This window comes from Corythoichthys intestinalis, chromosome 22, assembly GCF_030265065.1.
Source record: "Corythoichthys intestinalis isolate RoL2023-P3 chromosome 22, ASM3026506v1, whole genome shotgun sequence".
Lineage (NCBI taxonomy): Eukaryota > Metazoa > Chordata > Actinopteri > Syngnathiformes > Syngnathidae > Corythoichthys > Corythoichthys intestinalis.
Window position 1 is genome coordinate 7,594,931 of NC_080416.1, and position 26,221 is coordinate 7,621,151.

The 26,221-nt window shown below is 38.5% G+C and overlaps 1 protein-coding gene across 2 annotated transcripts in view; it reads left to right on the forward strand.

The window, feature by feature from the left end:
- LOC130910911 (ephrin type-A receptor 7-like) overlaps positions 1-26,221 on the forward strand; it is a 747,396-nt gene that overhangs the window by 460,274 nt on the left and 260,901 nt on the right. For both annotated transcript variants that reach the window (XM_057828557.1, XM_057828559.1), the window contains 2 exons: positions 14,794-14,858; positions 22,343-23,015. In XM_057828557.1, coding sequence (XP_057684540.1) covers positions 14,794-14,858; positions 22,343-23,015 — 738 coding nt within the window. The remainder of the gene's footprint in view (positions 1-14,793; positions 14,859-22,342; positions 23,016-26,221) is intronic.

Consider the following 26,221-nt stretch of genomic DNA (forward strand, 5'->3'; position numbering starts at 1 on the left):
TGGATGTGTGATGCATGTTTTAAAATGGCGCTGAATAACATATAGGTGGAGGTTGGACTGAAATTGTTTAAAAGTGAAAGAATGTTTGGATAGAAGAGGGGGTTTTAATAAATGATACTTTTCCTTGAGGCATTTCATTACATTTTTATAACCCTACTGTTTTTTTTTAATGTCTCTGATACAACGCATGGTTTTTATGACTTCATAGTTTTGAAAGTCATTCTTGTGAATGGTGTGAAAATAAACGAGCTGGTAAGCATGTATAGTTAGATTTTTAAATGATTGTTGGTGATGAAGTTGTCGTTTTGAATATCTTTATTTATTAACGCATTTGCTGCCATTGACGACGATCGATATCCAAATGATTTAAACTGATTCGCTGCTAGCCCTCTCAATTAATTTTGATTGGTCGTCTACTAGTGAAAAAGTTGACATTTAAATTCAGGATGAAAAGACCCACGATTGGACGTCTATTATCTAGTGCTGCAACAATTAATCGATTAAATCGAGTAATTCAATTAGAAAAAGAGCTTCGAATCAAATTTTGCTGCTTCAAGTATTCGTTTCATTTGTAATGTTGTAGTGTTTTGTTTTGAAAGTGTTTGCATTTAGTTTTATATATTGAGTGGATACATGACCCTCTAGTGGCAACAGTTAATATGACATAATTAGGGCTTCCACTATTGATTATTAGTAGTCGATTAATCTATCAACTAGTTAGTTTGAATAATCGAGTAATCGGAATAGGAACGTTTAATGCGTTGCAGATGTAAAACCAAGGCTTGCTAAGATTGCACTTTCAAAAGCAATTAAAATGAAAATAAATATCAATTTTAAATAATACAATAAATTCCCGAGTGTTTCTTCAAACTATGCAGAATTGCACTTTCATTTAAAAATAAATTAAAATACCTGAGTTTAAAATAAATAAATGCGGATCTCAGCCTGAACAAAAGAACAATTGGCTAACTTGCATAACAAAATTCCGCTAGCTTAAATGCTATGAAGTGCTAAATTTTTTGACAATGCACTTAACGAATCGTTCAAACACATAATCCCCCCAAAAACGGCTAAATATGCCTATAATCTAAATTATGAATGCATTAAAAAAATATTAGCTCAGACAGAAATTTACCTTATGTTGGTCTGAACAGGGAGCAGCTGGATTCAGCTATGTTAAATAAGTTATGCCATATTCACTGCTCCCACAAGAGGGCAGTGTATCCACCGAAATCAATAAAACTAAATGCAAACACTTTCAAAACAAACCATTACAACGTCACTCGAATTAAAGGAATACTCAAAGCAGCAAAATTTGATTCGAAGCTTTTTACTAATCAAATTACTTGAGTTAATTAATTGTTGCAGCACTAAACATAATTCATTTAACATGGCTGAATCCAGCTGCTCCCAGTTAAGACCATCATCAAGTTTTTGTTATGAGTTATGTTTTTTTATGCATTCTTAATTTAGTTTATGGGTATATTTTGACGTTTTTTTTTTTTTTTTGTGGGAACAATTGTGTTTCAATAATTTCTTAAGAGCATTGTCAAAAAAACAAAAACCAAAAAAAATTGTTAGCGTTTTGTAGCATTTGAGCTATGCAAGTTAGCTAATTGTTTTCTTGTTGTACTTAGTTCCTCATTTGTTTATTTTATACCGTTTGAGGCAAGACTGAAAAAACAACAACAGGTGCATTTACTTGAGTAAATCATTGTAACAATTTGCACTTTTTTAAAGTAAATTTTACGGCTTGAACTTTTATTTAGTAAATATTACTGCTTGCATTAAAATTTACTTAATAAAAGTGCAAATTGTTACAATTATTTTATCAAGTAAATCCACCAGTTATTTTTTTCTTCAGTGTAGGCTCAGGTATTTCAATTTATTTAAATGAAAGTGCAATTCTGCATAGTTTGAAGAAACATGTATTTGCATTCAATGCTCTTTTAAAAGTCTTAGCAAGCTTTTGCATCTCCTAAAATATATTCTGCAATGTTCCTAATCCGATTACTCGATTATTGGAAATAACTAGTTGATAGATCAATCTACAGTGATCATCAATGGCATCGAAAGAGTTAAAATATGAGACAAAAAATATGCGGAATACATACAAAATGGCTATAATTAGACTTAACATGAAAGCATGATTTGAATGATACTAAGTCATGTGTTTGTAATATGAAAAGGAAGAGGTGATTACATTTTGGGGGTATTGAGGTCAAAGGCCACAGAGGTTTGTTTGTTTTAGGGCTCGATTAAAATTTTGAATGGAGTTAGCTTAAAAATTAATTAATCGTAATTAATCGCAATTCAAACCATCTCTGAAATATAAAAAAAGATTCTGTAAATTATTGTTTGAATGGAAAGATAAGACACAAGACGGACATAAACATTCAACATACTGTACATAAGTACTGTATTTGTTATAACAATAAATCCACAAGATGGCATTAACATGTTTAGCATTCTTTCTGTTAAAGGGATCCGCGGATAGAAAGACTTGTAGTTCTTAAAAGATACATTTGAGTACAAGTTTTCGTAATTTTATATTAGAACCCCTCTTAGTGTTTTCGTTTTAAATAAAATTTCTAAAATTTTCAATCAAAAAATAAACTAATAACTCGCTATTGTTGACGTTGCCGAGCGTCACATGGGCTCCCTGCCGTTCTTCCACAGTGTCTTTAACTACGTAAGATAGTGATTGAAATACACTACAAGGTGTGAATGGCGAGTTTTTAGAGGTCTAGCCAAGGCAAAGTCTGAGTGAGTTATATGTGTATATTGCATAGCTATTTAGATTGGGAATGCCAGTTCTCTTTGCATTTAGCGCTTTTCTTTTTGTGAACATTATTTTTTGAGAGATAGGAATATTATTTTTGTTGTGCTTTCACTAAATGATACTGTAGCGACTTAACTGTTCCGCCCAAATGCTTGATGGGAAGTTGTGCAACCATGACTGTTAGTGGTGGCTGCAAATGGTATACAGTCTGTTCTGCGTTGTGTTCAATTAAGTGTGTCAAGAAAAAGATCGTCTCCTGTGAGAGATAGGAACATTATTTTTTTTGTGCTCAAACTAAATGATTCGGAACTGACCTAACAGTTCCACCCAAATGCATAATGGGAAGTTGGGCAACCATGACTGTCAGTGGTGGCTGCAAATAGGTATACAGTATGTTCTGTGTTGTGTTCAATTAAGCGTGTGAAGAAAAAGATCGTCTCCTGTCATCCTTCCCCACGTCGTTCGCCACAATACTTATATTTGTTGTGAAATAGTTGCCAAAGCTTAAGCCCATAAAAGGCGCGGTCCAATAAACGCTTGTGTCCACTCGCATTTCTCTGCATTTTCGCTCTCAATGTGCTAAAACGGCGTCTATGTAAATTGTCTGAGGCAACGCATGAACGGGTCATTCCGTGCATGCGTTAATTGCGTCAAACATTTTAATGTGATTAATTTTAAAAAATTAATTACCGCCCGTTAACGCGATAAATTTGACAGCACTAGTTCGTTTGTATTCAAGATAACTTGATAACGGATAATTGCAGTATCTCTGAGTTCTATAGTTTTGAAATACTTTTATGTTTAGTAATACATGTATCTACCGCTACTATTGATCGCATGGTCGCTGCCAGTCAGGGCCGGCCCAGGCCATTTGGGGGCCCTAAGAAAAATAATGCAAAGGGGCCCATATTTTTGGCCCACCATTTCGTCACAGTGTACTGTGAAACCCATACATGCAGTCCAACCCATACGTCCATATTTTGTATATTAATCAGATTTTGTTGCACTGCATACTTCAAACTTCTCACCCCAAATGATTGTCAGTACTTACAGTAGATCGCGCCAAACCTTTTTCTAAAAGAGGAAAGAAAGAAGTTAAGGAAGAATTTTTTTTTTTTTTTTAAGCTTGTGATCAAGTATCAAAACTCACAAAAGTCAAATAAAGCAAACTGTAGTTAACAGAATAGAATATAAATTAAACAACTGCCAGATTGGGGGCCCCCTAGTGGTCAGGGACCCTAAGCAGCTGCATAGTCTGCGTATAGGCTGGGCCGGCCCTGCTGTCAGTCCAAATGAATTGGACGTCCATCGCTGTCGATGCCACTGAAACATTTCCAAATAAGCTTAAGGCACTCCACACTTCCAGTCAAGTGAAAAAAATTCATTAGCATCATTTGCTCCCCGTGTCATGCTATCACACTCCTTCCTGTAAGTCATATTCTTCCTGCCCGTTTTCTCTGCATCTTCTTCAAAGTCTCAATGCCCTCTCACACTTTTTCCGGGATAATACGCGGACAATAGCCGTCCGACTAAGCACGGGCGTTCCGCTTATCCAGGTCTCAGTGCTCTCTCCTCCGCTTTTCTTTGCAGTTGGCTCAGTGTCGACCGACTGATAAGTAGCCTGCGGGTCACGGGGAGGACAGCCAACGCCGGGTGCTAATCCCAGCATGAAACTATAGAATATTACGGAAGCGAATTATAAAAATGAGCCCTTTCAGTGGGATGGATTAACGCCGTTTGCCTTTGTTCAGCTGCGCGTCATTGTGTTACCGAGAACCATGCTTCACCAGAGAGAGCGCTTTGTCTAGGGCAGAGCGTTAGCTTAAAACTTGATAGCTACTCATTTACATTCCTTACACCATCAGAGTAAAATTTTGTGGCTTGTTTGAACATAATACCGTGTTTAACTTTCCATTTGCTGATAAATTCCCGGGAGAAAAAGATCTAGAAGACAAATAATACATACACGCGGCTCACCTTGTACAATGATAACTGCACAGCAAACTGCTGACGCAAACAGCAGGTAACTTTTTAGCTGAATGCTGAAGTCACCGTATCCCGGAAGGTCCCGAGGGTTGCCGGCAGCTTTGCTCTGTAGCAGCGTGTCCTCATGGGATGGAATATTGTTATAGTGCGGCTCTATTGTGCATCTGTAATGCAAAGTGAGTGCTGGTATATCATGTTTTTATGGTATGGGAATGTGCTTTCTGATGGGATAGAGCAGAATTTGGCAAGTTTAGTTTCTAAAAGTCATTTTCTCTCAAAATAATTCGAAAGTGAAACAAGAGAATTTTTCATCTGTAAGATTAATGATAACTTCATTTTTAGAAAATAGATTTTTTTTGTGATCAGTGATCCCTTGTTTTTCGCGGTTAACGGAGACCAGAACCTGCCGCAATGAGTGAAAAACCGTGAAGTAGCGCCCCCCCCAACCCCCCCAAAAATATATATTTTTTTGTTTTTTTGGTTTGTGTTTGTTATGTATTTATTCAAATTTAGTATTGGAAAGCAATACATATATATACTGTATATATTAGGGTTGTTCCGATCATATTTTTTTGCTCCCGATCCGATCCCGATCGTTTAAGTATCTGCTGATCCCGATATTTCCCAATCCGATTGCTTTTTTTTTGCTCCCGATTCAATTCCAATCATTCCCGATAATTTTTCCCGATCATATACATTTTGGCAATGCATTAAGAAAAAAATGAATAAAACTCGGACGAATATATACATTCAACATACAGTACTTAAGTACTGTATTTGTTGATTATGACAATAAATCCTCAAGATGGCATTTACATTATTAACATTCTTTCTGTGAGAGGGATCCACGGATAGAAAGACTTGTGACTTTGTATATTGTGACTAAATATTGCCATCTGGTGTATTTGTTGAGCTTTCAGTAAATGATACTGTAGCCATGCCCAAATGCATGATGGGTGGATGTAACAAGCCTTTAGCAACCATGACTGTGCGTAGTGCTACCAATTGATACCTATATCTTCTCTGCGTTGGGAAATAACATAGAGTGTTAAGAAAAAGATCAATTGCTACCTTGCTTCCCCACATTGCTTCCCATGATATTTCTAATCGTAGGGAGAGGGATTGTAAGGCTTTAGCCAATTAAAAAAAAGGCTCCAAAGGCTGCCAAAATTCCCTCTACTCATTTTACGCTGCCTTTTCGCTCTCTATATAGGTAAAACGGCGCCATTACAGATTGAGCGCGACAATGCGTGAGTGGGTCGTGCAGCGCATGCATTAATTGCATTAAATATTTTAACGTGATACATTTTTTAAAAAATTAATTACCGCTGTTATTGGGATAAATTTGATAACCCTACCTTAAGCCTAAACTAAAGACTCTGGGTGAGTGTTACATGTCTGTAACATTAAATACAATTAGAAAACGATTTAATTAAAAAAAAAAAAAAATATATATATATATATATATATATATATATATATATATATATATATATATATATATATATTAAAAAAGGCATGTCCGATATTTTTTTGCCGATTCCCATACTTTGAAAATGACGTGATCGGACCCGATCGAAGTGATCCCTTGTTTTTCGCGTTAACGGAGACCAGAACCTGCCGCAACCTCCCAAAAAAATACATAAATTTTTATGTTTTTTTGTTTTTGTGTGTTATGTATTTATTCAAATTTAGTATTGGAAAGCAATATATATATATATATATACAGATGACATGTTTTTTCGTATGATGTAAAAAAAAAAAAAAAAAAACCAAAAAAAACAACCTTTATTTATGTATATATAGTAGGGCTGTAAAACGATTAAAAATTTTTAATCGAGTTAATTACAGCTTAATAATTAATTAATCGTAATTAATCACAATTCAAACCATCTATAAGATATGCCATATTTTTCTGTAAATTATTGTTGGAATGGAAAGATGAGACACAAGACGGATCTGTATACATTCAACATACTGTACATAAGTACTGTATTTGCTTATTATAACAATAAATCAACAAGATGGCATTAACATTATTAACATTTTGTTAAAGCGATCCATGGATAGAAAGACTTGTAGTTCTTAAAAGATAAATTTTACTACAAGTTATAGAAATTTTATATTAAAACCCCTCTTTATGTTTTCGTTTTAATACAATTTGTAAAATTTTCAATCAAAACATAAACTAATATCCCGCCATTGTTGATGTCAATAATTACACAATGCTCATGGGTGCTTAAGCCCATAAAATCAGTCACACCCAAGCGCCAGCAGAGGGCGACAAATCTCCAAAAAACACAAGTAACAAGTGGACATTACACTGTGCTGTCATTTTAATCTGTTTGAGTGGGGCATGTGCATTAATTGCGTCAAATATTTTAACGTGATTAATAAAAAAAAATCAATTAACGCCAGGTAACGCGATAATTTTGACAGCCCTAATATATAGATTTTAATAAATGTTTTTTTAGCACTTCAAATGTAATAATTATGATAAGTTTTAAACATATTACAGTCCCACCGAATTATTCTTGAACAAGAATAAAGCAGAAAAATGTTGGGCTCTATTAAATGCTTCATAGGGTCCACTCAAATCCGCTCAAGCTGCTCACTTACACACAATGAGTTGCCACAGCAACTGTTTAACAAATTAAACGATGACTGATGCATGCAGCGCTGTAAAGTTCGCTTCTATGGCAAATTCAAACATTAAAATTCTGTCAATCCTCGTTAGCTTTATTAAGCAACTCCCAGTGCACTCACTGCCTGACCAACAAAGAGCAGGTAATAGGAAGGAGCTCATCTGTATGTTTTTTTTAATTGAAAAAAAAATCAGTGATGGACTGAGGGCGCAAAGTTTGAAGCGCGAAGTAGCGTGGATATATACATGTGTATACGGTGGAAAACACTCCGCTTAACTTGACTTGAGGTTCTGCTCAGAAACCCCCAATTTAGCCAACTTTCAAAATTGTCCGATATGTACGTGTGATACATAATTGGAAAGCTTCAAATCTCAATTTTCTGGGGGGAAGAAAATTTTTGAACAAGAGGACATTTAAAAAAAAAAAAATTAAACAGCAAAACCCTGTCTCGAGGTGAGAGCACGTGAGAGCAGAATTACAGACGCCATGACTTTAACGACATACCATCGCCTACTTACCTTGTTTCAGTCCAAAAACTCCGTGTAGCATGTATCACCGAGTGTCAAGACACAGCTGTGAATGGCCACAGCTGGATTTTTGGGGAATTTTATGGGTGAAACATGGTAATATAACAAGGGTTGCGATGCAGAAATCGCAGACATCAAGGAGTGGTCGAGATTTTCTTTTTTAAATGTTTACGTTTTTAAAGGTTTTTTTCCAATTTTTCTTTGTTTGGATCGATTATTTAACATCTAACATATAAAAAAAAATGCGACAGAAACAAAAATACAATTAAGCGATAGTTATGAGGTAAATATCCGTGATTTTAAAAAAAAAATTTGGGGGAGACACCATTTTTTTCATTGTGACGTAATTAAAAAAAAAAAAAAAAGTTTAAACACGCAAGTGAATAATTTTTTTAAAGTCATTTTTTTTCACCGAAATATTACACATCGATTAATGATTCTAAGCTAAAATGACAGACGTTTTGAATAATAAATACAATTAATTACCTTCGTTTTATGGCTGGGTTGAAACAAAAGCGGTTGCGCGATGTCCGTAAACAGGGGTTTTCAGGGTAAAACGGACAAATTAAAAATAGTTTGGGGCTTAATGCGCCATGATTCTGCTATGGCAGCATATAGACATATTGTTCTATCAAACACAGCAGTTGTTTTGGCTTAAAATACAGCAGTTTCTTTTAAAGAGGGGTGCAAGAGCAGAAACTGCTTTTTCAGTCTTGTTTGTGTTCTCTGCCTTATACAGTGGGGCAAATAATTATTTAGTCAACCACTAATTATGCAAGTTCTTCCACTTGAAAATATTAGAGAGGCCTGTAATTGTCAACATGGGTAAACCTCAACCATGACAGACAGAATGTGGGGGGAAAAAAAACAGAAAATCACATTGTTTGATTTTTAAAGAACTTATTTGCAAATCATGGTGGAAAATAAGTATTTGGTCAATACCAAAAGTTCATCTCAATACTTTGTTATGTACCCTTTGTTGGCGATAATGGAGGCCAAACATTTTCTGTAACTTTTCACAAGCTTTTCACACACTCTTGCTGGTATTTTGTCCCATTCCTCCATGCAGACCTCCTTTAGAGCAGTGATGTTTTGGGGCTGTCGTTGGGCAACGTGGACTTTCAACTCCCTCCACAGATTTTCTATGGGGTTGAGATCTGGAGACTGGCTTGGTCACTCCAGGACCTTGAAATGGTTCTTACCAAGCCACTCCTTTGTTTCCCTGGCTGTGTGTTTGGGATCATTGTCATGCTGAAAGACCCAGCCATCTCTCATATTCAATGCCCTTGCTGATGGAAGGAGATTTTCACTCAAAATCTCTCGATACATGGCCCCATTCATTCTTTCCTTGACAAAGATCAGTCGTCCTTGTCCCTTTGCAGAAAAACAGCCCCAATGCATGATGTTTCCACCCCCATGCTTCACAGTGGGCATGGTGTTCTTCGGCTGCAATTCAGTATTCTTTCTCCTCCAAGCACGAGAACCTGTGTTTCTACCCAAAAGTTCTATTTTGGTTTCATCTGACCATAACACATTTTCCCAGTCCTCTTCTGGATCATCCAAATGCTCTCTAGCGAACAGCAGACGGGCCTGGACGTGTACTTTCTTCAGCAGGGGGATACGTCTGGCAGTGCAGGATTTGAGTCCCTGGTGGCACATTGTGTTACTGATAGTAGCCTTTGTTACTGTGGTTCCAGCTCTCTGTAGGTCATTCACTCGGTCCCTCCGTGTGGTTCTGGGATTTTTGCTCACCGTTCTTGTTATCATTTTGACGCCACAGGGTGAGATCTTGCATGGAGCCCCAGATCGAGGGAGATTATCAGTGGTCTTGTATGTCTTCCATTTTCTAATAATTGTTCCCATAGTTGATTTCTTTACACCAAGTGTTTTATCTATTGCAGATTCAGTCTTCCCAGCCTGGTGCAGGTCTACCATTTTGTCTCTGGTATCCTTCGACAGCTCTTTGGTCTTGGCCATAGTGGAGTTTGGAGTGTGACTGACTGAGTTTGTGGACAGGTGTCTTTTATACCGATAATGAGTTAAAACAGGTTCCATTAATACAGGAAACGAGTGGAGCCTCAGTAGACCTCATTAGAAGAAGTTAGACCTCTTTGACAGCCAGAAATCTTGCTTGTTTGTAGGTGACCAAATACTTATTTTCCACTCTAATTTGAAAATAAATTCTTTAAAAATCAAACAATGTGATTTTCTGTTTTTTTTTTCCCACATTCTGACTCTCATGGTTGAGGTTTACGCATGTTGACAATTATAGGCCTCTCTAATTTTTTCAAGTTGGAGAACTTGCACAATTGGTGGTTGACTAAATACTTATTTGCCCCGCTGAATTTATTCATTTGGATTATTTGTATGGCAAAGTACATGCTGGCCACACTAATACAACAATTCGATGTCAAATGAGGAGCCACAAGTTTGAGACACCTGCCTTAAATCTTGCCTGAAAATCCGCTCTTTAACAGGACAGCAATTTGCTTTTATGAGAACAAATGGCTTGGAGGCCATTAGGCGAAGAGTTTTGTTCTTCTTTTTTTGTCTTTTAAGGTCGTCCCTTAAGCTTACCGCAGTGCCTCAGCTCGACTGCAGAAGCCTTGACGTTACCACGAGAGATCATTTACTAAACACTTAACTTTATTGTTTTTGGGTTAACACCAGCGGCCGCCCAAAGCATGCTTCTGCGCTTAGCAGATAAAATGGAGGCTTTTGGAGGAGATTAGAGCGGCAGAGGGCAAGGTTGCAGGAGAACTGCTGAGGGAAGGCTGAGGCCGAACACTGCGAGAGAAACTAATCAACAAAGGAGGGATGGAATTGAAGAAAGCTGGCAAAAAAGTTGACATGAGTGCAAATGAATGAACACGTTGGTTCCACGCCAAGGGAGAAATGTTCCTTAGTGAGACGTCAAGAGGAAATTGTGGGCATCGTCATCACACAATGACATGTAATCACAACCTAGTTGGGCGCGCTAATGGGTCTGCGGGGGGAAATATAGAACAAATACTGAAAATGGGGGGAAAAAAGAGAACATAGCACAAGGACATAGAAGCGGAGTCCATTAGCGGTGACGAATTGCTGTGACACAATAACAGCCGTGACTAATTCAAGGGTTGTTTCATAAATAATTGCTCATCATTAATAGGTTTTATTTCTATAGTTTTTTTTTTTTTTTTGGTTTTTCATCTTTTGACCTTAAAAAAAATAATAATAAAGTTACTACTTTTATTCTTAACAAATTTGGTGAATGCGTCACGCCGCTAAGTGTGGTGGTAGATTGTCCCCCTCTCATCATCTCATGAGAAACTAACATGTGCTCGAAAGTCGCCTCTTTTTTTTTTTTTTTGTGGGTGGAACCTCTTTTGTGTCGTGAACAAGGCTGACAGATGTGTTTGTATATCCTGAGATGAGAAATACATTCACACACCTAGGTGAGAAAAACACTATTGAAGAGGGTCCTTCATAAAAAGAGGCACTACTCAGCTGTGCAGCCACGTCGTGGTTCAAAACCAAAATGAGTCTTCTAATTGGGCCATTTTGACCAAGTGTGCCAAATTTTGTGGCTCTTTAAGCTACTTAATTCCCTGAAGAAATTTACTTCCTTTAAATGGCGAACAAAGTGTCACCATGGCAATCGACAGAGGTATGTGGACATGGGCCTTAAAATGTATTACAAAATGTCTCGTTTAGGGATGTCAAAAAATATCGCGTTAACGGGCGGTCATTAATTTTTTTAATGAATCACGTTAAAATATTTGATGCAATTAACGTCACATGCCCCCGCTCAAACAGATTAAAATGACAGTACAGTGTAATGTCTGCTTGGTACTTGCTTTTTGGTGTTTGGCGCCATCTGCTGACGCTTGGGTCCAACTGATTTTATGGGTTAGTACCATGAGTGAGCATGGTGTAATTATTGACATCAACAACGGCGAGCTACTAGTTTATTTTTTGATTGAAAATTTTACAAATTTTAACAAAACAAAAAAATTAAGAGGGGTTTTAATATAAAATTTCTATAACTTGTACTAACATTTATCTTTTAAGAACTAGTCTTTCTATTCATGGATCGCTTTAAGAGAATGTTAATAATGTTAATGCCATCTTGTTGATTGTTATAATAAACAAATACAGTACTTATGTACCGTATATTGAATGTATATATCCATCTTGTGTCTTATCTTTCCATTCTAACAATAATTTACAGAAAAATATGGCATATTTTAGAGATGGTTTGAACTGCGATTAATTACGATTAATTTTCAAGCTGTAATTAACTCGATTAAAAATTTTAATCGTTTGAAAGCCCTAGTCTCATAACGATACTGACCATCCTGAAAGAAGCTGGACATGTATATGTAAAGTGAGTGACTTTCTGTTGCCATGACAGTGGTATGAAAAAGTATCTTTTGGAATTTCTCACATTTCTGCATAAAATTGCCACCAAAATGTGATCTAACTTTGTCAAAATCACTGTCTACTTTAACTAAAACCAGCCAAAAATTTAAAGATTTTCATATTTTAATGAGGATAGCATGCAAACAATGACAAAAGGGGGAAAAATAACTAGGTGACCTCTCTACCTAAAGAAACTTAAAGAGCAATTGAAACCAATTTTTACCAAATATTTTAACTCTGGTGTGTGCCCAATCACTGATGAGTCCCCTACCCACTATAAAACACACACCTGGTAAGAATTGTCTTGATGAGAAGCATTATCTGATCTGCATTATGGCTTGGTCAAAAGAGTTGTCTGAAGACTTGCGATCAAGGATTGTTGCTGGGAAAGGATACAAAACCATCTCTAAAAGTCTGGATGTTCTTCAATCGACAGTCAGAGAAGTTCTCTAGAAATGGAGAGAGTTTGGCACTGTTGCATCTCTCCCAAGAAGTGGCCGTCCACCAAAGATGACGCAAAGAGTTCAGCGCAGAATACCCAGAGAGGTAAAAAAAAAAGAACCCTAGAGTGTCTGCTAAAGACTTACAGAAATCATAATGTTCACAAATAGGCATTTGGACACTCTACAGAAGTTTTGGAAAAGTATTTTGTGGGCTGATGAAACCAAAGTTGAATTGTTTGGGAGAAACACACAACGTCATGTGTGCAGGAAAAAATGGAACCGCTCACCAACATCAACACCTCATCCACATCGTGAAGCATGGTGGGGGGAGCATCATGATTCGGGGTTGTTTTGCTGCCTCAGGGCCTGGACAACATGCAATCATCAATGGAAGAATGAATTCAAAGATTTTTCAGGATGTTTTGCAGGAAAACCTGAGGCCGTCTGTCAGACAGTTCAAGCTAAAAAGAGGATGGATGCTGCAACAAAATAATGATCCAAAACACAGAAGTAAATTAACTTCAGAATGGTTTCAGGAGAACAAAACACACATTCTGGAGTGGCCAAGTCAAAGTCCAGACTTGAACCCCAATGAGATGCTGTGGCATGACCTAAAGACAGCGATTCATGCCAGACATCCCAGGAATCTGACTGAACTACAGCGGTTTTGTAAAGACGAATAGGTAGGCCAAGATTAGTCCTGATCGATGTGCCAGACTGATCTGCAGCTACAGGAAGCGTCTGGTTGAAGTTATTGCTTTCAAAGGAGGGGCCACAAAATATTAAATGTGATGGTTCACTTATTTATTTTTCCTCCTTATGTCATTGTTTGCATGCTACCGTTATTAAAGTATGAAAACCTACAAATGCTTGAGTGGTTTTAGTTGATGCAGACACTGTTTTTTTCATCTGTGTGATTTTGACAAAGATCAGCTCACATTTGATGGTGATTTTATGCAGAAATGTGAGAAATTCCAAAAAGTTCAGACACTTTTTCATACCACAGTATTCTTTAAATAAAAAAGGGGGAAAATGTAAATTTCCAAATGTTAATATGATTATTATTCATTCATTCATCTTCTGAGCCATTTATCCTAATGAGGGTTGCTGGAGCTGGTTACCAGCAAGTCGCAGTTATTTATTTGGATTGATTGGTTTGGTAATTTGGCCCTCCAAAACAAATCAATATTGTGGAGTGCAACAAAAAGTTTTATAAGCTTATCCTTGATGACTATGTGATCCCGATGAGAACACCAAATATACTTGTTACTAATAACAACCCTTATCCTCCCTATTTGGGTTGACTTGTGAGCTATCCGCGGTCCTGAAAACGACCCCTTTTCCTTCAGAGTGCACGAGTATGCCTCTGCAATCAAATTTATTGGCCGCAGATCAATACCGATGATAAAGTCTTCAACAGAACGACGCTATTAAAGCGAAACAATAAAATAACCCAATATTTCCGTGTTTTGACAAGCCTGCTTCAGAGTCAATGAGCCTTATTTAATCATTCCAGATGTAGCTTGTCATGCGACATAAATTTAAAAGGAAATTTTGAATTTTTTTTTTTTTTTTTAATAAAACCTTTCAGTGCCACTGATGTTGATAGATGTCCAATTATCTAAGAGGAAATTAAAACTCTGTAAATGAGTTTATCACAAGTTGACATCCAATCAATTTGAACTGGGAGGGCTAGCAGCGAATGAAGGTTTGTTCATTTGCTACCAATCCGTTTCAAATGGATTGGACATCTAGCGCCGTCAATGGCAACGAATAAGTTAAATAAAATTTGTTCTTTATCTGGCCTGTTAATTTTGGGGTATTAACGTGCCAATTCCTATTGCTTTTAGGACATTTTTGGATAATTTCTTGGTGTTTTCGAGTCAAACGCTTGCCTGGGTTTATCACTAGTAGACGTCCAATCCATTTCAACTGTACACACTAACAAATTATATTAATATATTTCACTATTGATACTTTGGACTAATTATGTTTTCTCCTTGCAGTGGTGCTGCTGAATTCTAAAGAGACTCAGGCAGAGCTGGGATGGACCTCATATCCCCCCAATGGGGTGAGTTCACACCTTTTGTTGTCTTTCTTCTCCGACTATTTGTGTTTGTTGACGTGCTGATTTATCGCAGCGTTTCGGAACAGCCGCCCGCTTAACATCTGGCCGGGGAAATGGCTCAAATCATGAGTTTTCCCATCCGTTCTCACCTTGTTCATCTTTGTCTCGGAGCGGGTGTGCAGCTGTACAGATGTTTGTGTTAATGCCATCGGGAAAAAGGACAACTAGAATGCTGTTAGATTTAGGAGAAATAAGTGCCAATTACTGTAGTTTGATTCTGCAAGAGTAGTTTTTACATTATTAGGGGTGTGACAAAATATCGAAATGGTGACATATTATGATAATTTGCATTCCAAAAGGTTATCGATACGCTCGTGCACAGGGGCGGATTGGTAATCTGTAGCTTCTGGAGGATCACAGAACGGTCGTCCAGAGCGTTCATCACTGTTTTTAGAATGCTGTTAGATTTAGGAGAAATAAGTGCCAATTACTGTAGTTTGATTCTGCAAGAGTAGTTTTTACATTATTAGGGGTGTGACAAAATATCGAAATGGTGACATATTATGATAATTTGCATTCCAAAAGGTTATCGATACGCTCGTGCACAGGGGCGGATTGGTAATCTGTAGCTTCTGGAGGATCACAGAACGGTCATCCAGAGCGTTCATCACTGTTTTTATCCCCCCTATCCTCTATGATTATCTACAGTTCGCATCCAATCCGACAGGTGGCAGCAATGTGCCTGGCTGTTAACCGCCAATCTGATAGGAGAAGAACGAAGAAAGCACAGAGTAGCCATCTTTAGTAAAGCCTTCCTCCTTGTGGAAGCAAAATAGCGACGAGCGTGGATAAACAATATGAATGGTGGTGGCAAAAAAAGAAAAGAGAAGGGTGGTGAGGAGAAGTTTAGAGAGAAAAAACTGAAGAAACCCGAGAGCGAAGCATCGAAAGTCACAAGTTGATACATGTTCGCAAGCAGCAGTCTGGCTGCAACGGCCACGCCGGCTAGCAACAGCCCAGCCCCCGGCGATGGTGAGAGTGGGAGCGGCAGCCGCTCTCACGTGCAGCCGGTGCAGGTATAGACAACAGACGAGGGAGAGGTGAATGATGAGCTGGTGGAAGTTCCCCAGACAAGCGCAGGTCAAGTAAGTAGGGATGAAGAGGGTTACTTGCTAGGTATATTGGCAATTGTTATCCACCAGGTAGCTACATTTTAAATGAAATAAATGGCAATTAAAGGGTTAGTGCTAGCTAGTCCATGTCCCCGTTTGCAATCGTGTCGTTACAGTATGCTAGTCCTACTATCCCTCTCCTAAGAAAAAATATTTTAGCTGTAAAACAACATATGCACACGCAGCAGCAATATTAATTCAGAATAAATATAGCAACATATTAATAAAATGAACAGTTTTACTTTAAAGTTTAAATTGATATGATATATATTTTTAATCATTTATATTTTGTTTTGTTTTCTGGTTAATACTTTCCAATGAAGGTTATGTATACAGGATTTGCCTTAAAATGTTTATTTTCATTGAAATTGTTAATTTGTCAGTGAGTATTCAACTTAAAATGTATAATAATGCAATGTGTAGTTCTTCATAGCCGTTCATTTTTCTCTCAAAGTGCACGAAATTGATGCATTTTACAATAAAATGTAAAAAAAATAAATAAAAATAAAATAATTCTCCCAGGGGGGCATGCCCCCGGACCTACCTAGAGGGTCTGTGTTTACTTTTGTACAGCGATTCTTGTGGGCTGGGCTGAGTCAAAGTCCAGGACTGCTTTTTAGTCCCAGTCCGCCCCTGCTCATGCCAAGAATCGAGAAATGGTTTTCAAAAGGTGCCTCTTTTTTTGTTTTTTTTTTGTTTTTATTAATGAGGAACCATCATGTTGCTACCAAAATCTTCCACCATAATAGTGTCTCGGTTAACTCTATGGCTGCCATTGACGGCGTTTGACACCCAATCCGTTTAATTGGATAGCTTTACTCAGTTTTGAAGCCACTATTCCCTGTTCATCCCAGACAGCTTTTTTACAGGGGAAAAAGTCAACTACTTAGCCAAAAGAGAAGCCTGTAACCAAGGCCATTCTGTATAATATGTGGCTAAAGCTAGCAAACGAGGCAACAAAAGCAAATGCACTGAGAGCATCATACCTGGGGGAGAACTTGTTGATTCTTTTTTTTTTTTTTTTTTTTTTTTTTTTTTTTTTTTTTTTTTTTTTTAATATTGACACCATTTTAAAACGATATCTACAGTGTATCACAAAAGTGAGTACACCCCTCGCATTTCTGCAGATATTTAAGTATATCTTTTAATAGGACAACACTGACAAAATGACACTTTGACACAATGAAGAGTAGACTGTGTCCAGCTTATATAATAGAGTTCATTTATTTTCCCTTCAAAAACACTCAAAATATAGCCATTAATATCTAAACCCCTGGCAACAAAAGTGAGTACACCGCATGGGAACTACGTACATTCCTAAATGTCCAAATCGAGTACTGCTCGTCATTTTCCCTCCAAAATGTCATGTGACTCATTACAGGATTGCTGTCAGCATTGCTGCAGAGATTGAAGAGGTGGTGGGGGGGTCAGTCATTCCCACCACCATGCTTGACTGTAGGAATGATACACTTATCTTAGTACTTCTCACCTGGTCGTCCAGCGCCTGGCATCCGGGGCGTTCTACCGGTTGTTCTGCTCGGTCGTCCGCCGCCTGTCATCCATTCGGTCGTCTTCCGCCCTCTCCCCGGCTTTGCGGCTTGGCCGTTGGTTTCCGTTGAGTTGCGGGTCTTACCAAATGCCCTACTGCCCTCCAGTGGCCAGTTTGATTGCTTTAAAATGGGTTTTGAGCTTTGTGCATTCTATCTGAGATACACAGGAACCTATAGATGCCGATTGTGGGGGGGGGGGGGAATGCAAAAGACGTATAAATACCTTTTTGGGACACTGAAGCAATTAAAAATAGAACATATTTATACGTTTTTGGGAGCAAATGAGTTAAGAGCCACATGATTGGACGTCCATCCCTGTCAGTGGCATTGAAAGAATTAATTAAATAATTTTGGGCTTTTATTTATGTAGTAACGTAAATGGTATGGTATATAAAGTACCTTTTGAGTTGGAATATTTTTAAGTATCGTGACGACAGTACTAGTGTGCCCAGTCAAAATGGATTGGACATTAAGCACCGCCAATGGCAGCCAAAGAGTTAAGTGGTCTTTACAAAAATGAAGTTTGTCATCCACTCATCCACTGTTTTCCACTTTGACTCTTGTAGCGAGGATTTTGTTGGCAGTCGGCGGGCGAGAGCCGAAACCCAACAGTTTGACGAGATTGCATCCACTTGTCGTACGGGCTGTCAAATTGGCCGTTCAATGAAAGAATCAATTGATGCATCAATCGTTCCCCCTCTGAAAAGACCATTTGTCACCATGGCAGTGCTGTTGTTTAGCACAAGACTAACAAGCCATTTTCAATGCCTGCTTTGCTGCTTGACTGTGCCATGCTAGGAAAGAGCGCTTTATCAATAAGGAATCAATCAAAGGTTGGGGTAGACTCACACCTTGAATGTTAATTTGTCATTTTACCTAGACAAGTTGATGCTTACAAGTTGGGGGAGGATATTTTTTGGCTTGGGCACAAAAAGCAGAAGTCAATAAATGGAGAACTTGAGAGCCGGGGGAGGTGATGGCGCCGTATTTTATTCCCTTTTCACTTCCTGCAGCTCTCACAATACTGAAGTCCATCTGGAAAACAGTACATATTTGCATTTGGAACAGTTAACCTTGTCTGCAGTCCTAGACATTCTTACAACATGCCGCGTGTAAAAATATGAAAGAAGTAAACACAATGAAGGAGTTGAGTGAATTTTAAGTAGCTCCAAATTTTCAGAAAGAGTGTTGTTAGGCTTGTGGCTTGGAATAGTTTTAGAGTAGCATCATGGAGTGAAAATCCAATTTATTCATAAACATGCACAAAATTTTGTTTGGGTCCTTTTCAAAACTGAAAGCTTAAACATTCACTGTATAGAAAATATTTGACGAAAGATGGCGTCATTAATTACAATAAATGTTATCATGGCCTGTAATGTGATTCTAATTGGAAAATCTAAGGAGTGAAATCAAACATCACTAAATAGAATAAATTTTATAAAATAAATGCTTAACTCATAAGTGGAGTTGTCTGTTAAAGACTTTTTAACAGATATCCAGATATTGTCCATCCCCAAAAATTCAATATCAAACTGATACTGCTTCAATAATGGTAATGCTCACATAACAAATCTTGGTTTAGAGGCATCTAATGGCCATTAAGCATAACTGCTGTGCTAAGCCGTGACCAGCCCTTGTACAAAGTAAGGCTTCTACATTCACTTTGAACGCAACACACATATTAAGCCCAAAACTGAGAATAAAAAACCGATGTCGATATTAGCGATATCATTTTTAAAATGCTTTTATCGGCCTTTATTGTCGGCTATCCGATATTATCGGAAAACTACTCATCAGAAAATAAAACACCTGCAGTGCTTAAATGACCCACTTAAAATTGCTTCCAGCCTCTCCCAGTTCAAACGGATTTGACATCTATCGCCGTCAATGGCAGCAAATGAGTGAATAACAAAAAAGAAACCCATCCATGTAGGGATGTCCCGATCACATATTTTTGCAGCTGAATCAGATACTGAAAAAAGTCTCGTTCCCCTCACCAAAAAAGTTTTAAACATGTTACTGTCCCACCATGCTGCCTTAATAATGTGAATTATTTTTATAATTATTTTTCAAAAACAAATTACTTAGAAAAATGCTTATCTTGATTAAAGGCTTCATTGAGTGAGTCCACTCTCTGCTAAAACAGGTGCTGACACACACACACACACACACACACTAGTTGCCACAGCACACTGCTGCTTAAAAAAATTTGCGATTCTTAGATCATTCGTGATTCGGCCGCTGAAGATTCGAGAAACGAGTCACAAACATCCATATTCCAATGATTTAAATATGCGAAGTAAAGCGGAACTAAAACACAGTCAGCGTGGTCTTTGGGACACAATTAGGAACGGACCGAGAGTAAACATCCAGAACTCCGCTAGATTTAAAAAAATGATAATACCTGACTGCGGCCCACAGCTGCTAAAAACAACGCCCATGTTGCTACAAACTACGCCAACATAATGCTACGGTACAGTGGGGAGAACAAGTATTTGATACACTGCCGATTTTGCTGGTTTTCCCACTTGCGAGCCATGTAGAGGTCTGTAATTTGTATCATAAGTTCTCAACTGTGACGGATGGAATCTAATACAAAAATCCAGAAAATCACATTGTATAATTTTTAAATAATAAATTTGTATTTAACTGCATGAAATAAGTATTTGATACATTACCAGCTAGTAAATATTTCGGCTCCTAGTTTTTTTTTTAAGACCCCCTCCTGTTCTCCACTCATTACTGGGAGTAACTGCACCTGTTTGAACTTGTTACCTGTATAAAAGACACCTGTTCACATGCTCAAACAAACAAACTCCAACCTCTCCACAATGGCCAAGACCAAAGAGCTGTGTAAGGACATCAGGGATAAAATAATAGACCTGCACAAGGCTGGGATGGGCTACAGGAAAATAAGCAAGCAGCTTGGTGAGGAGGTAACAACTGTTGGAGCGATTATTAGAAAATGGAAGAAGTTCAAGTTGACGGTCAATCTGCCTCGTTCTGGGGCTCCAGCTCGTGGGGCATCACTGATCATGAGGAAGGTGAGTGATCAGCCCAGAACTACACGGCAGGACCTGGTCAATGACCTGAAGAGAGCTGGAACCACAGTCTCGAAGAAAACCATTGGAAACACATTACGCCGTCATGGATTAAAATCCTACAGCGCACGTAAGGTCCCGCTGCTGAAGCCAGTGCATGTCCAGACACATCTGAAGTTTGCCACTGACCATCTGGATGATCCAGAAGAGCAATGGGAGAAGGTCATGTGGTCGGAGGAGACCAAAATTGAACTTTATGGTCTAAACTCGGCTCGTCGTGTTTTGAGGAAAAAGAAGGATGAGTACAACCCCAAGAACACCATCCCAACGATGAAACATGGAGGAGGAAACATCATTTTTTTGGGGCTGCTTCTCTGCCAAGGGTACAGGACGACTGAACCGTATTGTGGGGAGGATGGATGGGGCTATGTATTGCCAGATCTTGGCTGACAACCTCCTTCCTTCAGTGAGAGCCCTGAAGATGGGTCGTGGCTGGGTCTTCCAGCATGACAACGACCCAAAGCACACAGCCAAGGCAACTAAAGAGTGGCTCCGTAAGAAGCATCTTAAGGTCCTGGAGTGGCCTAGCCAGTCACCAGATCTGAACCTGACCAAAAATCTATTGAGGGAGCTGAAAGTCCGTGTTGCCCGGCAGCAGCCCCGAAACCTGAAGGCTCTGGAGAAGATCTGCATGGAGGAGTGGGCCAAAATCCCTGCTGCAGTATGTGCAAACCTTGTCAAGGACTACAGGAAACGTTTGGTATCTGTAATAGCAAACAAAGGTTTCTGTACCAAATATTAAGTTCGATTTTTGTGATGTAACAAATACTTATTTCATGCAATTAAATGCAAATTTATCATTTAAAAATCATACTATGTGATTTTCTGTTTTTTCTTGTGTTAGATTCCGTCCCTCACAGTTGACGAGAACTTATGATACAAATTACAGACCTCTACATGCTTTGCAAGTGGGAAAACCAGCAAAATCGGCAGTGTATCAAATATTTGTTCTCCCCACTGTAGATATCAAATGTTTATAGAACTAGATGCAAAATGACAGACTCGTCGCTGTTAGTAAACAGCTGCCATCTTAAAGCAGTGGACTTCTCAGGAAGGCGCTGTTGTCGCGAACCTTCCGAGTGAACCTAATTAACAATCTAAAACACTCCTAAATCGGCAAAAGCTTGACTTAAATCTATTTTAAAATGATGAAACAGTTTTAAAACGTTCACATGGCGAACATTAAACAGGAACATTAAAAGCAGCTAATAGCTGGGGTGGGGTTGTGCATCAATAAGCGATTTATAATCGAAATCGTAGCCTCTGAATCGTAATCGTAATTGAATCGTGAAGTGCCCCAAGATTCCCACCTCTACTATTACCGCTAGTGTTTAACAAGCCAAAAGATGATTGACGGATTCACCGCCTTTGAAGGTAGCTCTTTATCACCTGTCAATCATCATTAACTTTAACAAGAAAATTCCAGTGCATTGCTGACTAAGAAAAGCAGCAGGAGGTAGAGTGAGAGACTGTATTACCATGAAGCAGAAAAACAAATATAGATAATTTCGATTTAAAAACCCAATCTTTTTCACCCGATTCCGATCCTCTGAAAAATGGTGGGCTCAGCCCGATTTCCGATCATGTGATTGGATCGGGACATCCCTACTTTCATGGTTTGTTTTTAATATCGTTATTGTCTCTCTTGAATTTTTCCCCTCCAGTGGGAAGAGATAAGCGGCGTAGATGAAAAGTACAAGCCCATCCGGACCTACCAGGTGTGCAACGTGATGGAACCGACCCAGCAAAACAACTGGCTTCAAACGGGCTGGGTGGCCCGTCGGGGTGGCCAGCGTATCTTCGTGGAGCTCCAGTTTACCCTCCGCGACTGCAATAGCATTCCCGGCGTGGCGGGCACCTGCAAGGAGACGTTCAACCTCCTCTATGTGGAATCGGACCGGGATCTCGGCGGCGTGACCAAGGAGGACCGCTACACCAAAATCGACACCATCGCTGCTGACGAGAGCTTCACGCAAGGCGATTTGGGCGAGCGCAAGATGAAGCTGAACACGGAGGTGCGGGAGATCGGTCACCTCAACCGGAGAGGCTTCCACCTGGCTTTCCAGGACGTGGGCGCCTGCGTTGCCCTGGTGGCCGTGCGCGTGTACTACAAGCGCTGCCTGGCCACCGTCCAGAACCTGGCCATTTTTCCCGACACGGTGGCCGAGGCGGCTTTTTCCACGCTGGTGGAAGTGCGCGGCAGCTGCGTCAACAACTCTGAGGTGGACGCCGACAGCCCTCCCAGAATGCATTGCAGCGCCGAAGGGGAATGGCTGGTGCCCATCGGGAAATGCAGTTGCAGCGCCGGCTACGAGGAGGGACACAGCAGCTGTGAAGGTAGGAAAAGCACAAGTTTGGTGGATGAAACCATCCATTTAAATAGGATGATATGGAAGTATTGATGTGACGTAACGAGTGTCTATAAATGTCGTTGATTAGAACTAAAATGTGGAGATCAGCGAATATGTGTTGGATTGGTAGAGGGAACAGTCTTGGCAAGCACTGACGCAATTTGTGAAAAGATGAATAAATTTGTCCCTTTTTGGTGTTTTTAGACGGAGAAAATGGCAATGTACTGTAAATCTAAAGGTTAAAATGTGTCTCTTGCTTGAAGGAAATGTTTGTGGTGGTAGATGCACTGCTAAGAGTGTCAGACAGAAGATGATGGAGCTCATGGTGACCATGTCAAAAAAGGAAAAATACTGCACTAATGTAATGTAGAACACATGTTCAGATCTAGCTGTTTTACCATTTTGTAGTTATTCCATCCAAAATATTGCATCAGTGAACGCCCACTTTTTTTAAGCATTTGTTTAGCATAATTGATGATTATGCCTTGCTTTCTTGTGCCTGCTAGCAAAGTGCGAAAATTCTGCGGCTCATTATGAATGTGTTTGGAGATTTGCTTGTAGGTGGGGCAGAGGATGCTGCGAAATTGACTAATTAAGATCTACTTAAATTTTTAAGCCTTCTCTGTCGCTACTTATGATGGATTAGTGTCAAAAATATGGTCTGCTATAATTTTTAAGTCACTTGTCTCAGTATTTTATAGCACCTTTCATTAGCCTACAGTTTACTGAGCTCTGACAACCTGGGCGCAGACACGGAACTGAACTCGTAATTGGCTAATTGGTGGAGGGCGGGACATCCATAGTAAACTATATCAAAATACAGGTTCCTACGCTGGCAACGCAACCCGGATTTCCGTGTGAATCGGAATGGACCCGTTAAGTACCCCTAACTACCCTCCAAATCTCAAAATAACTATCCAAAAACATGTATTATGCATCATTGTACTGTCCTCGCCAAGACGTTGGAGCTAAGTCCTAGCGAGACGGCGAGCTAAGCTTCGAAATAACGATGTCAGACGTCCGTGTGGTTTGCTGACTTTTTTCAGCTGCTCATGACATCAACACTTGTAGAATGAAACTAAAATAAAAATGAAATAAAATCGTTTTCATCTTCAATAGCAGCAATTCAATCCACACAAACGATTAGTATGTATCGGTTAGCGTCGGCGCATCATCAGAAACAATCACATGAACTCGCCCCAGGTATTTGACAAGAATTGAAAACGCAAAATAAACAGTACAAAAGGTGTTATATGCAGGTGTTGCCTCTGTGGAGGCTTCACAAGCAACAAATGTGTGCGCAGGCTTGCAGCCATGATCTTTCCATTCTCTCACTTGGCTGCGCGACTTCTTCGTGGGAGCGCGTGGGCTCTCCTTCATGTGTGCGCATGCGCTCTTCTTCGTATGAGCTAATACCGTAATTTTCGGACTATAACCCGCTACTTTTTTCCTTCATTTTGAATCCTGCGGTTTATAGTCCAGTGCGGCTTGTTTATTGATTTATTTGGGTTAATAGGTAACATTTTATTTGACAGTGGTGTCATAAAACTGTCATAAGACAGTCATTATTATGACATGACACGATCATGGGCAATATTGAATGCTTATGACAGATGACATTAAGCGCAATCCGGCAAAATATGTCACTAACTCCATTTATGTACACCTCGGATCTTATACATCCATTGACAAGTGAGATAATTTGCCGGATAACACTAAATGACATCTGTTGTAAGTAGTACTGCAGCGGTTAATCAGTTAACTCGAGTATTCGCTTAGAAAAAAATATTAGAATTAAATTTTATTGCTTTGACTATTCGTTTAATTAAAGTGATGTTGTAATAGTGTATTTTGAAAATGTTTGCAAAAAAGGACTAAAACCTTTTTTAAAAAGCTTATTCTAGCTAATTTTATTTCGTTAATTTTATTTTACTATTTTAATATCTGTGCTTCTGTCTGTTTTCCTTTTACTCTTTTATTCTTAGTCTTTTTATTTTTATTTTTTTTGGCAATGTGCAGTTTGAGATTTGTTTTTCAAATGTAAAGTGCATTATAAATAAAATTAGGGCATTAACGGGCGGTAATTATTTTTTTAAATTATAATTTTTTTTTTTTTAATTAATCACGTTAAAATGTTTGACGCAATTAACGCACATGCCCCGCTCAAACAGATTAAAATGACAGCAGTGTCATGTCCACTTTTTACTTGTGTTTTTTGTCTCCCTCTGCTGGCGCCTTGGTGCGATTGATTTTATGCACATTGAGCATTGTGTAATTATTGACATCCACAATGCCAAGCTATTAGTTTTTTTTTTGATTGAAAATTTTACAAATTATATTAAAACGAAAACATTAAGAGGGGTTTTGATATAAAATTTCTATAACTTGTACTAACATTTATCTTTTAAGAACTACAAGTCTTTCTATCCATAGATCGCTTAAACAGAATGTTAATGTTAATGCCATCTTGTTGATTTATTGTTATAATAAACAAATACAGTACTTATGTACAGTATGTTGAATGTATATATCTGTCTTGTGTCTTATCTTTCCATTCCAACAATAATTTACAGAAAAATATGGCATATTTTAGAGATGGTTTGAAATGCGATTAATTACGATTAATTAATTTTTAAACTGTGATTAACTCGATTAGAAAATTTTAATCGTTTGACAGCCCTAAATAAAATGTAGTATTATTATTATTTTGTTTATTTAATTTCTATTATTGAAGTATTAGGGCCACTTAATAAATAATTTAAGATTCAAGATGGACTGGATCATAAGCCACAGGTACACATTGTATTATTGGATATTTTCACCAAAAGACATAAAGCTCATTAGGTTGTGAAAATCCATACATAAACCACACTGGACTAAAAGCCGGAAGGTTCAAAGCTAGGGGATAAAGTAGCAGTTTATATTCCGAAAATTACAGTGTATGGTAGCAGCCCGACACTATGCGTTTTTATACAGTACATATGCATGCATGAAATATAGAAAAAGCTTATTATTTATAACCAAATTCATGAAAAATAAGATGCCTCGACAGGCTCCCTTTGTTTGCTTTTGACATCAGCGAGTGCCGCATGGCATCCGTCATCTCGCCCCAATATATGCGCGCATCCAAAAAAGATGCAAAAAACAAACCAGGCCATTGTTGCGCATATCAGCAGGCGCGCTCCACGGAGC